At 55.9% G+C, this 15983-nt stretch overlaps 1 protein-coding gene across 5 annotated transcripts in view; it reads left to right on the forward strand.

Moving 5' to 3' along the window:
* Positions 1–15983, forward strand: part of BANP (BTG3 associated nuclear protein) — a 74585-nt gene that overhangs the window by 23733 nt on the left and 34869 nt on the right. For 3 of the 5 annotated variants that reach the window (XM_015246308.3, XM_006212408.3, XM_072946777.1), the window contains exons 3-5: positions 1947–2038; positions 2925–3124; positions 15854–15970. In XM_015246308.3, coding sequence (XP_015101794.1) covers positions 1947–2038; positions 2925–3124; positions 15854–15970 — 409 coding nt within the window. The remainder of the gene's footprint in view (positions 1–1946; positions 2039–2924; positions 3125–15853; positions 15971–15983) is intronic. The other 2 variants (XM_015246309.3, XM_015246310.3) reach the window with 1 other exon arrangement.

Raw genomic sequence — 15983 nt, forward strand, 5'->3', positions numbered from 1 at the left:
CAGCATGCGTCCCTGCTTTACAAACCTCTGTTCGTATTTTGGTGGGTGGATGTCAGTTTCTTTAGAAGTCACACACTGTTGTAAGAGAAAAATGTTCCAGTTATATAAATCTTACGCATTTTTAGAACTATTAAAATTTTGACAGTTTTCTTCCCAAATAAACCCTCTTTCTGTAAGTTACAGTTCAAAGGAGGATTAAAGAAGACATTTCTGAACCTGGTTTGTTCCCCCTCTGGTCTGTGAACAGCTGGGAGCGACAGCGTACTGACGGATCCATGGAAACCCGCTGTGCGCCGGGCTCCCGAGGCCTTCGCAGTCAGAAGGCCTGTAGCCCCTGGCCCTGGTGACGGCCGCACAGCAGCAGGCACCGCCTGCCTTCCCTACGTCTGTGTCCAGAGTGGGTTTAAGATTGAGACTGTTTTTCCCTCCTCCCTGAAGTGTGAACTTTGTAAAATTTAAAGTGTAGTCAAGCAAGTAGAAGAAATAAAAATTTCCCATAATCTGAGCAACAGAACCACCTTTAAATTGTTGGCACGTACATCCTTCCAGTTTTTTCCGATTTCCACCTAAAACCAGAATGCCTGGGTTCTTGCGACTTTGCTCGCACTCCCCCCGGGCTGCAATCTCCCCATCTGCACACATGTGCGATTGTAACTGTGATCGGGCCATCGTTTCTGATGATTGTGGTGGCTTTAAAATGAACATCTTTTGTCTGGTTTTAAAAGTCATGCACAAAAATTACAAAGAGCAGCGTAGCAAAGGACAAAGAAGAAAATAAGCTGGCAGCTCACAGGCCGTAGGAAGTTGCTGCCGGAACCCAGCTATGTGGCCCTGCCGTTGGCGCCGGGCACAGCCATGGCGCGGTCCGTTTCCTCAGCTGCTTCGCTGCCCTTTGCTTGTCTCCTGGCGGTTCTTCACGCTGCCACGGCGTGGAGTCATCTTCCCTGTTGTCACAGGAAGTCTGCTGTGTGACCCTGGTCAAGTCACTTGACCTCTCTGGACTTGATTTCAGCTGATTTTAGGATTAGACTAATGGTTGTCTGAGTCTGTTTATCCTCCCCGTCCTGTTATAACGACCAGCTTCCAGTGGGAGTAAATGGTTTGACGAAGCTTTTGAGAACCTATGTTTTGTTAACCATTTGTAGGCATGGGTTTTCCTTTTTTTGACTTGATTAAATGAGGATCTGTGCCCACACATTGTATGGAAGTGGATACACGGTGCATGATGCAAGCCCTCTGGTAAGCGCAAGGCTTCTTTGTCATCGTTGGCCCGTGGCTGGTTCGGATGCTAACTTACCTCCAGGAGGTCAGCTCACTGCGCTCACCCAGGGCCCTGGACAGGTTCTGTTTCTTTACTTTAGGGTTTTGAGACGAGTCATCTTGTACTTGCTGGGGCAGGCCTTGAATGCAGGCTGAGTGCTTACCCGGGGCGGGAGCCACGAAGACCCCTTGGAAGGTGCCCTGGGGAGGTGCTGACTCCAGCCACGCTGTGAGGAGGGATGGCTCTGTGTCACCTGGCATGTTCGGTTTGAGACTAGTGTGGTGACCAACTTGTAACAACATGGAACATGCAGACAGTGGAATGAGGTGGCCAGTGACGAGACTTGTTCCAGAGTCGGGAGGAAATCACCACCGTGGTGGGTCCTGTTGGAAAGGGCGGCTGACTGAGCCCTGAGGGAGCGGCCTGAGGCCTCATGTTCGGGTCGGCTCTGTGGTGCGTTGAGGAAATAGTTTATCCACTATTTCAGTTTTCTTGAGGTTAAGGAGAGACCCTATTTTCTGCCAAACTAAGAATTTTTAAGTCAAAACTGTAAAAAGTGAAGAACGAGGCAGGTTGCACCATTTCTCATTTAACTATAAGGTGTCGGAACCGTTTGCTCTCCTAATATTAAACAGCTCTGTAAAACCTTGCATAACGAGTTTTCTGTCTCTGCCTTTGACTTCAGTTGTGCTGGAGAATCATGTTGTGACAGACGACGATGAGCCAGCTTTGAAACGCCAGCGACTAGAGATCAGCTGCCAGGACCCGTCCATAAAGGTACAGGTGTGGGGGGGTGTCCTTACCCGTGTCTCCTCGGGGCGCCGGGGCAGGTCAGCGCTTCGGGGCTCACAGCAGGAGGGCTGCTCTCCCAGTCCCGGCACCAGACGTCTGAGATCAGGATGTCGCAGGGCCACTGTGTCCCCTCCAGGGGCCCTGCGGGAGGGTCCTTCCCGCCTCCTCCTGCTCCCGGGGGTCCAGGCGTCCTGGGCCTGTGGCTGCATCACTTAGGTCTCTGCCTCTGTCTGCACGTGGGCTCTCCTCTGTGCCTGTGTCTCCTCTTCTGTCTCTCACGAGGACAGTCTTACTGGATTTAGGGCCACCCTAACCTAGAATGTGCTCCCTCTGTGTTCCTGTAGACTCACGGCCAAGCTGGCAGCAGTGGGAGGCGCATCGGGTGTGTGGCCTGGTCCTTGGGTTTGCAGCCACGGGTGTCCCTGTGATGGGCGGGGGCTGGCGAGGCTGCTCTCTCCATGGCCACTAGGTGGCAGGCGTGCTGTTCCCACGCACAGGACTCTCGCCAACACATGCGGGCAGGTTTCCGGGCCCTTTTGGTGTTAGGTGGAAACTGTTTTCGTAGTTAGGAAGCCTTGACCAGGTGTATGTGTAAGTTTACTGATTAATAGAATCATATCCTGAAGACCACCTAAGTTTTGTGTCCGTGGACTTCAGTGTGACTTAGAACTGCAGCCACATGGAGAAGAAGCACGAGTGAGCAGTCGCGTTTTACATGCGGAGGCTGAGCTCGTTCCCTGGCGTGTTCCTGGCTTGCACCTGAGGGGCCGCCGTGCAGGGCTGTGCAGCTGGGACAGGAGCGGCTGGCCCTTGGAACTGTCTCCTAGTGGTCACGACTCCTTTCTGAAGCTTTTCTTCTCTTCACTGCCAGTCATTCCTGTACTCCATCAACCAGACCATCTGCTTGCGACTGGACAACATCGAGGCCAAGCTGCACGCGCTCGAGGCCACTTGTAAGTCACTGGAGGAGAAGCTGGACCTGGTCACCAGCAAGCAGCACAGCCCCATCCAGGTGCCCATGGTGGCGGGCTCGCCGCTCGGCGCCACCCAGACGTGCAACAAAGTGCGATGGTAAGAGCGGGCGCTGGGCTCGCTACGCCACCCTCTCAGGGAAGTCTGCTGGGTGGCGTGGGGTCCTCGCGTCTTCTCTGTGCGTCCGTCCTTTGGGACCATCCCACCGGGGCTTTGAAGCCGTGCATCTGTCTCTTCTCTCCTTTTGTCCGTCTGGCTGGTCTTGAGATACTTTTTCTTCATAGGTGGCGTTTACAAATCTCCTGAGCACGTCACACTCCCCACCCGTGTCCGCACGTTCTGTTGTGCTGTTCTCCCCATGTGGAGCCGAGCCGGGGCGAGTTGTGCTGGAGCTCAGTTTCTGCTTGTGCTGCAGCTCCATGGAGTGTGTGTCCGATGGGGCTGGCTGGTCTTCCACCTGAGTGCATGTCCTCGTCCAGGGCGCGGTCAGGTGCCCCTCCCGGGGCAGACCCCGTCGGCCCTGTTGGCCTTCCCATTCTTTCCCACACAGGCTACGAAGACGTGTTGTTTGTGGCGGTGGCAGCATTTGTCCTTGCACTTGATGGGAGCTTGGGGCGCTGTTACCGAGGGTCTTCTGTGGGGTCTCTGGGCCACCCGCTGCCGCCTGCCCAGCGTCTGTGTGGGGCAAGGGCGGTGGGGCTCAGGAGTGGGAGCCAAGGGGCCGGAGGCCAGCAGCCAGCCTGCTCCCACGTCTGCCAAGTGCTCCAGGGACAGAGCAGCATTAGGGCCTTGCGGACATGCCTTAGTGTCGCAGTGGCCGCCTGTCCTGGTCTGTCTGGGACAGCCGTGGGTGACGCCTCCTTTAACTCTCAGATATGTCCTGGTGTGTTTGAGACACCGCGTGGCCCCTGCTCTGTAGCCGGGTGGGGGGCCCCGGGGCCTCTGTCCCCAGAGGGAAGGCCGGTGGTCCGTGGTGCTTCTCCCTGTGTTTAGTCCGTGTCCTGACAGGTCAGCCGTGTTTCTCCTGGTGAACATTTGTGGAGCCTGTCAGGAGGCTCAGGCCTAGCAGCACCAATGCCTTTTTTAAAGAATAAGTTTTTTGTAATGCACTCTTGTCTTGAAATGTATTGTTTAGAGAGTATACTTCATACATAAAAATTTAATGTAATGCCTTAACTGTAACGTAAGGAGAAATAAAAGGATAGAAATAAAATGCATGAAATAAAATAATATGCATTCTGACACGTAAATGTTTGGGTGAACTACGTGGGGAGGCAGTGAATGGGCCAGACCTCCCGTGTCAGACCGGGAGGGCTGTCACCTGGGGACTCAGGTACCAGTTGGTGATAGAATATTACAAAAGGAGCAATTCTCAGTGATGTTTCCGATAAAGCAAAGTATAATTTTTTCTAGACTCAAACAGTTGAATTCCTGGAAAATTCATGTTATATTAAAACTTTCTGAAAGTATTTTGTATGTGAGTGTGGACTGGGGTAAGATTCTGGGCTCAGAGAGTCAGAAGCATGTTTTTCACTCGCATGAACGTCTGTGACATTGGAAACCTGCGGGAAGATTTGCTTGTGGGGAGGCTGTCCCATGCCTTGAAGGCTCTCAGCCACCTCGGCCTCTGTCTGTAAAACCGGTGGCTCATAGGTGTAGCCAGGTGTGTCGCCGGGGCAGCGACCTGTGAGCTGCTGTTCTGAGGTGAGACGAGAGTGAAGGACAGGCCTCCCGCCCTGAGCGAGGTGGCCCTCCTGCTGGTGTGGCCTCTGTCCGTCACCTGAGTTCGGAGGAGGTGATTTCAGGAGCTGGGGACGGGCTCCGCTGGGGCCCCGCCGCCGGTGATCTGTGCTGCACCCGTCAGCTCAGGCACGAGGACGCGTCTGCGGGGCTGGAGGTGCCGCTGCGGCTGCGCCCGGGCCGCGGGGCGCTGGTGCCGGGCTCCCTGCGGGTCGGGTCCCGGGAGGAGGCCAGGCCTCCGCGCACAGGCCGCCCTGTTTGACGCCGGCGGGTGACGGGGCCAAGTTGCACAGTTGTGCTGAATCTCAGGTTTGTCTCCCCATCTTTATAAAAGGACCAGAAGGGGCAGGTTTGCTGGGCCTGCAGCCCTGGCTCCTACAGGCCGAGCACGGACCCGCCCGTGGCCCACGCTGTGCCTTCTGGGGGCCACGTCCTGACTTGTGGGCCACATCCCTTTGGGGTCACTTGTCTGGTGAGGGGGCTGCTCGCTTGGGTGAAGGCATTTCCAGCTGCAGGGCGCCCATCCCTCTCCAGTGACCGTGGGCCCACGGGGGACACGTGAGCAACTTCCCCGGTCAGGCCGCACCCCCGCCAGGGAGATGCTGTCTGCAAGGACAGACCGGCCTGCGTGGTGTCCTCCCTGTGCACTGACAGGTGGTAAAATAGGAGACAAGTGTGCCAATACGGACTCAGACTGTAACCCGGTTCATCTAAGTCCGTTAGGTTTTCTGATTTTAAAGATCCACATTGTGATGTAAAATCAGCCCCTTATAGAACACGCTTACTGTTTATCGGCACACCGATTCCTAGCACTGCTAAGAAAAATGTTACTTACGTGAGTTATCGTGGGATTAATAGAAGGGACGGGCGTTCCTCCCTTTTCTCATAGGTATGGTTTTAAACAGGCTGGGTATGAGTGATTTTTTTAAAGATGCTAAACCTGGCATTTCCCTCCACACAACTTCTGAACATGAGAACAGAAATTACCAACAATTGAGAGCTGTTAACAAGAAAATTTGGGGAGAAGTGAAGGGTAAGAATTTAATCCTAGTGTATCAGTGAAAACATTGTATGTTTAAGTCAGAAAACGACTACTTTGTAAACACTGAAGTCAGTGAGAATTGTGTGTCTTGTGTGGAACCCGGAAAAGAAAGTCTCCAGAAACAACTGAAAATCGGTTAACATTCTGAGTAGAAGGTGCTTCTACAAGTTCTTTGCTTTGGGCCTCAGATATTTGAAATAGAAACTAGAAGTGTGTAGATCCTGGATTACCTTACATCCAAATCCCATGCCTTAAACGTAGCTTACGATTCCTTGGCCCAGTTCGGTGTTTGCTGAGAGTTGCAAGTGTGAGTGTGTTCTCACGGTGTAAATGGGGGCGACCCCGAAGGGCTTTTCGGCTGTAAGGAAGACCCTTGATGGTGGATGAGAAGTCGTCCGTGAAGCACCACTCGCCTTCCACTTGCAGAGGCCGCACCTGGCCCGGAGCCAGCTCTGCAGCTGTGGGACGCACAGCTGCGCCCCTCTCGGCGCGCCGGAATCCGCTCACCTGCTGGTTATTTCTGATTAAAACTGGCCGGACTAGACTCTGCTCTCAGCTCTCGGTTAGTTACTTGTTCTCTTGAATCCCTGGAGCACAGAAGACAGTGGGCTGCTGCCAGCCTCAGCTGGCATTTTGGATCCAGATTTCCAGATTCTGCACCTGAATGAAATTCTTTAAATAAATTCAAGAAAAAAGAAGAGAAAGAAAGAAAACCTTTTTTTCTGGCGCCGTGTTTGTGCGGTTACCTGGATGGGCTTTCATCCGACAGTGGTGTGCTCCTTCGGGAGCAGGAAAGAGGACTTGGCTTCTGCTAGCTGGGTGCTTTCTCCCTTGCGAGCGCGCCGGCGCCGTGAATTTGGGTTTTGCTTCGCTGTGATTCCGAGTGTAGTGACGTGAGGTTTCAACTCCAGAGCTGTTTCACCTTGACACTGGAGGTGGTGGGTGCGGAAGCTTCCCTTGCTGAGCTGCAGACGCCCGTAGGGTGGCTCAGCTGTTAAGTGCCGGCTGCGAGCATTTCAGGAGCGGCCTGCGTTGTTTTGCGTGCACTGAAGGGATTGGGTGTGAAGTAAAACCCCCTTTTCTGCACTTCTTTGAGGCCAGACACAGTCATTTGAGGAACATGCAGGAGGCAGGACAGAACTGAGCCCTGCGATGCCCGTTGGACAGCCAGCGGGAGGGCCCGTGTGCAGGCGGAGATCGGGAGGGGTGCCCCCTGCCCCTGCCCGGCGGGCCCGCACGGAGCCCGGCTGTTTGGTGTCACACGGTGACGCAGAGCCAGCTGTTCGGGGTTTGTTTTCATTAACTGAACGTAGCTGATGAACTCAAAGAATGCTTGTGTTTCTTAGTTTTAAAAGCAATCGATTTTTATTCTCTTCATTTTTCAGTGTACATATGCTTTATTTTTATTGAGATGTAATTGACATGTAAGCGATTTTTATTTTTAAAAGCTTAAAAATTTCTTTTAAAGCTTTAATGTGTTTCTACAATTTTAAAACAATTGTAATGACTCAGAGGCTTCTTGATAATACTCGAAATGAAAAACAGAAGTGATTCAGGTTCTTTTGCAGTTTTTCTTGCAGAGAGGTGTATCATGTAAGATGTATGGGGGGGAACATCTTCATCTTTGTTTTTCTCTAAACCGATTACGCGCCCACAGAGAATCGAGCTATTTGATCAAGAAATTATTTAAATTCCCCATAATAGGCTGATTGCTGATCCTCAGTTTTATTTCCCAGAGGATCTTTTTTTTTTTCAAAAAGGTTGATGGATGTTTGTGGAAAGGCTGATCTGGTTTTTTGAGCCCTCCTGGCTCCTGGGTCGAGAGGCCTCCTTTGGGGCGTCTCTTCTCTGGCAGCCCTGAACCACGGTCGTGGCCGGGTACCCAGTGTTCAGTCCCCAGTCAGAAGTGCAGTGTTTCATGGGCTTCAGACAATGACAAACTCAAGATCGGGCTGTTTGAATTGTGAAGAGGTTGTTTGGTCTTAGCCGTGACGAACTGGTTTCCGACTTTCCTTACCAACTTTTGAGTTTTGGTGTTTGCATTTAGTTTTGTGTACACACGGTTTCCTTTCCTGACTGGTCTATATGGCCTGGCACAGCTCTCCACTTCTGGTGACCTAGTGATGACACCCTGTGCATGTCAGGGCTGCTGACCAGAGAAGACATGCCGTTCGCGTGCATACGCACAGCTTCGGGGACGGTACGCCTGATGGCTCAGAGACGCCGTCTGATAACCGAGGCAGATGTCATCAGCTTTGATAGACCGTGCCCCTCCTGGCTTCAGGCCCGCTCACTCCTCAGGACTGGATTGCGCTGGGTCTGAAGGTGACTCGGAGAGGACGCCTGTGCTCCCAGCACCGAGCCTCTGCTCCACGGCGTGGCGCCCCTCTCAGCGTGCCTTGTGGTCCCCACCGTGAAGCTCGTACTCGAGTTTTCCGAGGCTTGTCTCCAGGCGCGGCACGCTCGGCGCTGCCGTGAGTGGCGATGTGCTCCGAGTGCCGGTTTACGGCTGCCCGGTGGGGCGTGCAGAGAGGCAGTGGGTTTTCTCTGCCGACCTTTGTGCTGCCTTGTTTCTAAACCCACTTGTTTTAGGCCTTTTCTCTAGGGAGTTTTAAAAGCTCTGCTTCCTGTCGGATTTCTGCACCTTTGCTTACTCTGCTGCTCCGGGCAGGGCCGCCGCTTCAGTGTCCGCTTCAGAAAACACCTCTGCCTTGTCTCTCACCTGAGTGGCAGCCTCGAGTGTCCCGCCGCTAGGTGTGAGGTGAGCTGGGCGGTCTTCACGGCTGCTCTTTGTCAGGAGAGGAGGCTCCCCTTGATCCCTTGCCTCGTCAGAGCGTCCATGCTGAGCAGGCGCTGAGCTTGTACGTGCTGTGACGGGTGTCCTTGGGATGATGGCTTGGCCCTCCTCCTGTTGGTGCTGTTGCTGCGGTGAGTCACGCTGACTGATCCCGGGCAGGAAGGCGGCCTTGCGTCTCTGCTGCCGCAGCCTGGCTTGGTCACGGGGGGGTCCCCTTTTGTGTGTCTCTGCGCAGGTTTTGCGCGCACCTGGTCCAGGGTTCCGCGTCTCTGTTCACGGGCCGCGTGTGTCTGTAGCTCTCTTTTTTGACACGTCTGCTTTGTTGTTGGGGTGACAGCCTCAGAGTGAGCCGGGGGGGCCGCCCTCTCTGTGCGTCTGCGAGCGTCTCTGCGGGGCCAGTTCCACCTCTCCCCTCCGTGCCTGGTGAAGTCTCTTCCCTCCGCGCCTGGTGGGGCCGCCGGCATGGCCGGCTGGGCCTGGGCTTCCACCGTGAACTCGGCCTCTGTCACGGACGCGGGGCTTTAGTAAATGGCGTTTTCAGGTTGGTGGTGTTGGATGTCACCCTCAGGAGAGTCCTTGTCATCGAGTCTGGGGTTTTTCAGCATCGTGTCCCCTCTCAGGTGTCAGTGAGTCCACAGGATGCTCTGGCCTAGTCTCCTCTGGCCTGGGCATTTTCCCAGACCCCCTTTCCTAGGTCTTTCTGAGGAGCGCGGCGTAGGTGTTTGCTGGGAGCCCCCGGCTGGGGTCGGCCCGGTTCGTCTCTCGTGGTGGGCGTGGGGGGCAGACCACGGGTGCAGCTGTCCTGGGCTTGTGGGCATGCGGGCCGGGTGTGCTCGCGGGGCCAGGGAGCCTGCCGGCCACAGTCCCTGGGGCTCCCGCCGCTCCGTCCCCGCCTGTAGCCCAGGCCCCTGCGCGAGCTGGGCTCGTGTCTGTGCTGGGCTTTGGGTTGAGCCCCGTGCTGTGTGCAGCTCGCTGGCCGGGGCTGGTGCCGGGAGCGCTCCCCGGGGGCGCCTGTGCCCCCCGGCCCGTCCCCCGCGGGGTTTGGTTTGGTTGGAGCACTTACGGCCTTTCTGGTCTGCACGGTCCTCGAGGCACCACCTCTGCCTTTGCTGGGAGCGGCTGCCGGAGCGGAGGTGCGGCGCTGGGGTCTTGCTGCCCTGGGGTCCCTCTGTGCTGCGGCTGTGCGTCCGCCCGTTGTCCTGGGTCGCGTTCCTCGCTCCTGGGAGGAGGGGGAGGAGGAACACGCTGCTCCTCTCTGGCTTCCCCCTCGGAGTCCGTCCTGTACCCCACTGGCTTCGGTAGGGGGTCGGGTGGGGGTGATGGGGCCAGAGGGTGTGGGGGGGGGCAGTTGGGAACCCGTGCCTTCCGCACCCTGTCCGCGCCAAGCAGCTAGTGTTTGAGGTTTGTCGCAGTGGGGCACCCCATTTTTCTGGTGCATTGGTTGTTTGGGGGCAGTTGGGAGCTGATTTTACACTGTATTTTGCTCGTCTCGCTAGTTATTGGAAAGAAATTCTGATGCTAATTTAGTCTCATCCCTATGGTGTTGTTTTGGATCCTGGTTTTTGTGACCTTTGGCTCTTTAACCTGCAAGCATTAGAAATAAACCCTTTAAAACAAGCGTTAGCAACTGTTCAGACGCTGGGCGTGTTGGTCGGGTCACCTGAGCTGCTGCAGCGGAGGACGCCCAAGGCCATAGTTTGCCTCTCGCTCGCATTTGTGGTGTCCTGTGGCGTTTCTGGTCCCCACACACTCTCCCCATGTGGCCGTGAGGCCCTGAGCCTCCCGTCCATGCTGCGCTACTCCATGAGGTCCCCAGTGTCTGTGAACTCTGGCTACCTTTCCACGGAGGGGGACGGGGAAATATAGCCTGGCAGTGTGGCGGCTCCCAGAACAGGACCACCTATGAAAGGGGGAAGGGGGTCATGGTGGACCCCAGTCTGGCCCCTCTCAGGTGTGAGGACTTCAGGGCACATGGTTTTATTGTTTCCCTGAGGATTGCTACCCTGTATCCTGCGTACTTTTTTTTTTGCTCTTGTTGAAACCCCAAGACTGGTAAACAATTCTGTTTTTTAAAGCACATTACACTGAACACAGTTTCTTGTTTTATCATGACCCACGTTCTTGTGTGTCATGCAGGAGAGCAACTGGAAGCTGGTGGGAGGACATGTACCTTGGGAGCAAGTATCAGTGGCATTTTCTCATAAAAAGAAAACAGAATGACTTGAGATTCTTGCTAGCTTGTTTTTGTCAACAGAGGTTCTCATAAAAATTAGAAAATCAATATAGCATCAGATTTCCCAAACCAAACCAGGTGAGTAATTATTCTGAACTGCAGGCCAGTTTCAGGATACAATGTAGTGGGGCCGCCTGCAGGTGGACGGGAGGCAGCAGCTTTTTCGGGTGTTTCCCCGTGTTCTGCTAGGGCTCCTGCCCCAGCACGGGAAGCACCGTTGGGCGACACTGTGTGAACAGACGTCACACATGACGTGACTGCCTCACACGGGTGCTGGCAGAAATAATCAATAAACAGTCCGTGACCGGGATAGAAAGAGAGTTTTATTTGAGCCACACTGAGGACGACAGCCCGGGAGACACCTCGCAGGTCACTCTGAGGAGCTGCTTTGCAGAAGCAGGGTTTTCTGCACAGATTTATGTCTTGTCAGAATAAAGAACACCCAGCAAGTCAGGGATGTATCTCCTCAAGATTTCAGAAAAAGCAGAGAACGTTCACTGAGAGTCAGGGCGGCCCTGGCGCCGTGAAGAGCGCCTCCTTGTGGGAGGAGCCCCGGCACTGGCGTCCCGGGAAGGGGTGTCGCGTCTTCATTTTCAACACGACCTCCTTTGCTCCTGGTCAGGGCGCCCTTTTCTTTAGTAATCAGAGCAGGTGCACAGTACATGTTGGATTGGCCACAAATGGGCTGTTCTTATTGACACAGGGTGGTGGTTAACGCACGGGTCTCGGCGTATGAGCGTCTTTCTGATCCCAGGAGTGGGGGGAGGACGTGCCATCGCCCAGTGCTGGGGGGCAGTTCAGTCCCCGGTCAGCACTGGAGGCAGGCTCTGGCGCTGGTTGGGGTTCAGACTGATCCCCTCACCGAGCCGCACGGTGGGTTTGGAAACAGACCTGCAGAGATGCCGACTAGATTCCGCGAAGGTGCAGAGTCATCGGAGGAAGGGTGGGAGGACAGGAGGTGCTGGAGCGGTTGGCCTCCAAGGGCGGAGTGAGCGGCATAACCCCGAGGAGACCTCACGCCTGAGCAGAGAGGAATTCTAAACTGATCACAGATTTCAGCGTAAGATGTAAAACTATAAAACTTTCAAATGAAAACAGAGGGGAGAACCTTTGGGACCTGGAGCCAGGCAGAGACTTCCCAGACTTCCCAGCAGAAGCACCGTCCCCGCATGCACGCATGCTCGCACACGCACATGCACACATGTGCACACACACGCAGGTAAATTGGACGGATCAGGATTGAAAACTGACACCTGTGAAAGACCTGCCAGGAGGGAAAGACAAGAAGCAGATGAGGAGACGGTGTCAGCAAGCCGCGCGTCTGCGGAGGACAGGGAGGTCGTCTCAAGTAAGGAACCCTTGAACCTCAGCGGTGGAAAACCAGATGGTCCAGTTAGAAAGTCAGAAAAAGCAGAGTGTTTGACCAGAGTGAGAATCCATGTGGAAGGCTGTCCAGCATTGCTGGCCTTCAGGACTAAAACCGTGATGAGATGGCACCCTGGCCCATCAGAGGCTAAATGACAGTGACATCACAGATGCCACCTGGGCCGTGGCTGGTGGGCACGTCCGATGGGGCTGAGGCTCTGGAAACAGGTGGGAAGGATCTCGTGAAGTCATAGTGTCCTCACCGCGTGGCCCCGCAAGCTCGTTCTGGGGCGTTTATCCCAGAGAAGTGGACGCTCACGTTCACACAAAACCTCCACGTGAGTGTCCACGGCAGCTTCGTTTATAAGAACCACACCCTGCAAACACCCGAGGCCCCTCCGGGGGTGAGAGGTTCAGCAGACGGGGGCGGTGCCCCGAAACAAATGCTCGGGCCACAGAAACGGCAAACCCGCAGCGCCGCCCCAGGGATCTCCACAGGGGGCGTCTCCAAGGTCACACGCTGCGTGCCTCCACCCCTGTGACGGCCTCCAGGTGTCAGAGTGGTGGGGGGACAGGTTAGTGGTCGCGGGGACGCGCAGGGTGGGTGTCCACAGGGGCACAAGGCCGCTCCTCGGCGGTGGCAGGGCAGTGGCTCAGGTGCACATGCGAGGGGAACCCACCTGCGCACACATGTGGGAGCGTGCAGAGACTGGTGCATACAGGAGGGGAAAGCGCACAGAAGCACATGTGTGTGCACACAGGGACGAGACCTGGACGAGGCCGGGGTCTCGGTGGCCGCGTTGTCCCAGGGTCGCTTTCTTGCTCTTGGTATTGTGCTGCAGTTTACACGGGATTCACCGTCGGGGACACAGGACTCTGTACGTTCCCATGGGTCTGTAATCACCGCAAGATGTGTCTGTCAGGGTTCAGCCAGAGAAGCAGAACCAGGAAGAGATAGGTGTGTTTGTGAGAGACAGACAGACAGACATGGGGAGAGAGCCAGTAAGAGCCAGAAGGAGCTTACTGCAGGGAACTGGCTTACAGTTGTGGGGGCGGCCACGCACGTTTGAAGTCTGTGGGGCAGGTGGGACTCCACGGCCAGAGCTGAGTGGTGTCCCCGAGGCCAGGGACAGCCTTACCCACCTGAGCATGCCAGGGTGATCTCTTTTTTGATTAATTTCTCAGCAGCCGGTTAGGACTTCAATCACATCTGCACAGTCCCTTCAGGGCAGCACCGGAGTCGTGTCTGATTGAGTGACGGGGCCATGGCTCAGCCTGGGCCACTCGGCGTTGTGACAGTTGTTCCAAACTGACCCTCGGAGAGCCACGTGCTTCTTCTTAACGTTACACGGGCGTTCTGTAATTTCTGAAAAATGAAACACTGTTTTGTACACGTTGAGGTTGATGTAAATCGCGTTAGTGGAGAGGGCATAACTTCCCACAAGTTACAGTGTTGATGTCTGGAAACAGACCGATCGTTGCTCTCGCAGGCGCTTCCGCTGTCACCTCAGGACCGTCAGTCATCGAACAGCCCACGGGCAGGCCGCTGATGATCAGCGCGCACAGGGCTCCTTGCGCCTCCTGGACGGACATCCCCGTTTCATTTCCTTCACAGACCTTTATCCTGGCAGCCGGGCTGTGACACTCCTTTGCAGCACAAGTAGGGACAGACACTGAAGCTGGAACTTCGTTTCCTGTAACCGTGAGGCCTGGAGGGCTCGGTGAACTCGCCTGGGTTGAGTTCTCATTGCAGCTGTTGGTTCACAGTTGAACGAAACCACAGAAGTTACTGCTAGTTTTTACCTAGTTCTTAATAACGCGGCACTGTGAACGCTCCCTGGAGGTGGGGGGGCTGCGGTTTTAGTTAATTCCTGGATCTGTGGACGACGAGGGTCAGTGTGGCGCTTGAAATGACTCAAGGTTCAACATGGGTTCTGTCTGTGTCTTTAGGTTTGATGGTTTTGAGTTCTGAAGCTCTTTGTCTGCATAGATATGTGGACGAGGAAGGAGCTCTCAGTGCTTCACGGTGTGTGCCGAAACCCTTAGTGGTCTCTCGCCGGAAGTTACTCTGGCGATCTGTGAGCTGAGGACATGAGTGGGCTGTCCGTCTGCTGTGCGAAGCGGGCTGGAGGGAGCGGTCGCCGGCCGAGCCGTGGCGCCCTCACCCCAGGCCGGCCGGGGTTTGGCCCGAGGCCAGCATCCGCGCGACACTGCTCCTCCTTGTGGTCCGAGTGGGGGAAAAGGACTTTGTGGGGGGGCAGACACGCTGACTGGGGCTGCTCTCAGGGCGAGCGTCTGGGGAGCAGTGCCTCTGGGAGCTGAGTTGCCGAGAGCGCTGCGCGATCAGGACCCCCGGGAGTCTGGGGCGCTCCCGGGCCTACCCGCGCTCCAGTGTGACCGTCCCGACCCGGGTCTCAGGCCGTTGCTTCCTTGATCGTCAGGGAAAGAAAGGATCTTTAGGGAAAAGGGTGGATTTAGTCAAACATCTTTCCTGCTGGGGGCTGGAGTATGTTTTAATCCGTTCCCCGCAGACCTGCCAGGCCCATGTGTGCTGATGTCTGTGGTGGCTTCGTTGATGGGGTGTTTGGGACCTGGGAGACACTGGCATTCCACGGGACGCTTGTTCGGCCTCCTGTTTCGATATGTGGGAAGCTGGAACCTTCGTGTGCAGCCTGGCTGTGAGCTCGGTACCGAGTCAGAGGTCGCCTGGGGGGCCCGTGCTGGCTCACGTGTGGGTGGGGCGGCAGGACTGGGCGGGCACTGCAACGAGCAGCATCCCTGAGGGCTGGACACCTTGGGGTGGCCCCCGCGCGGCTGATCATGCTTTTGTTTTAGGAGACACCTTGGGTCCTGCGATTCCCTTGAGCATGAAGCAGTGCAGTTGGAGCCTCCGATTTGGGGGGAGGGCATTCACAGCCGCATGGCTGTGAGGGGGGCTCGCTTCTCCCATGTGCTTTGGGGGATGGGAGGTCTACCGCCGAGTTGTTTTTGGAGAGTGAAGTCAAGGAGTGACATCCTTCGCAGGTGACACTGCTCTGCACCGCAGCCTCCACCGTGGGGCCCCCTCTCCAGGCCCCTGTGGCTGGGAGGCAACCAGGGGACGTGTCCACGACCGTGTGCCCGTCTGCGTGTGCAAATGTGCGTCCTCACTCAGAGGAGCCCGTGCGGGCGCAGTGCTGTAGCGTCATGTCCTGCAGAGCTGAGTCCCCTCCCTTTGGCTGTGGTCCCGCCCCCCCCTTCCTCTGCGCAGCACCGGCATCCTGGACCGGTACCGACGAGTACCTCGGTCACGAAGACCTAGATCTCAGATCGGAGTTCGCTGGGATGGAGTCAGTGAAAGCATCAAGCTGCTTTTCGCGCAAACGTGCTGTGTCAGAAACCTTGCTAACTGCACGGTAGCAGCTTGTGGCCCCACCTCCCCTGAAACGGTGCGAATGTTCCTGACTCTGCTCTGCCGAGAGCACCAGCCACGCGGCAGGGCACCGTCTCCCCGCGGGAGGCCCCTTCGCTGGGTCGTGACGCCCGTGTCCCGCTGGGGCCACTCCCCCGGACCGGGGCGCCAGGGCTGACTGTCGATTACTCGGATGTGCTGGGACAGTGAATGCTGCTGTGTTAAGGTCTTCTTTTCTCTGTGATTCTTTTGTTCCCTAGCGTCGTCCCCCAGACCACAGTAATTCTCAACAGTGACCGGCAGAGCGCCATTGTAGCCAAGACGGAAGACCCCCTGGGCAGCAGGGCGCCGGAGCCCCTGGAAAATATCCTTAGCAAGTCAGTAGCACGC

Source organism: Vicugna pacos, chromosome 21 (assembly GCF_048564905.1).
Source record: "Vicugna pacos chromosome 21, VicPac4, whole genome shotgun sequence".
NCBI lineage: Eukaryota > Metazoa > Chordata > Mammalia > Artiodactyla > Camelidae > Vicugna > Vicugna pacos.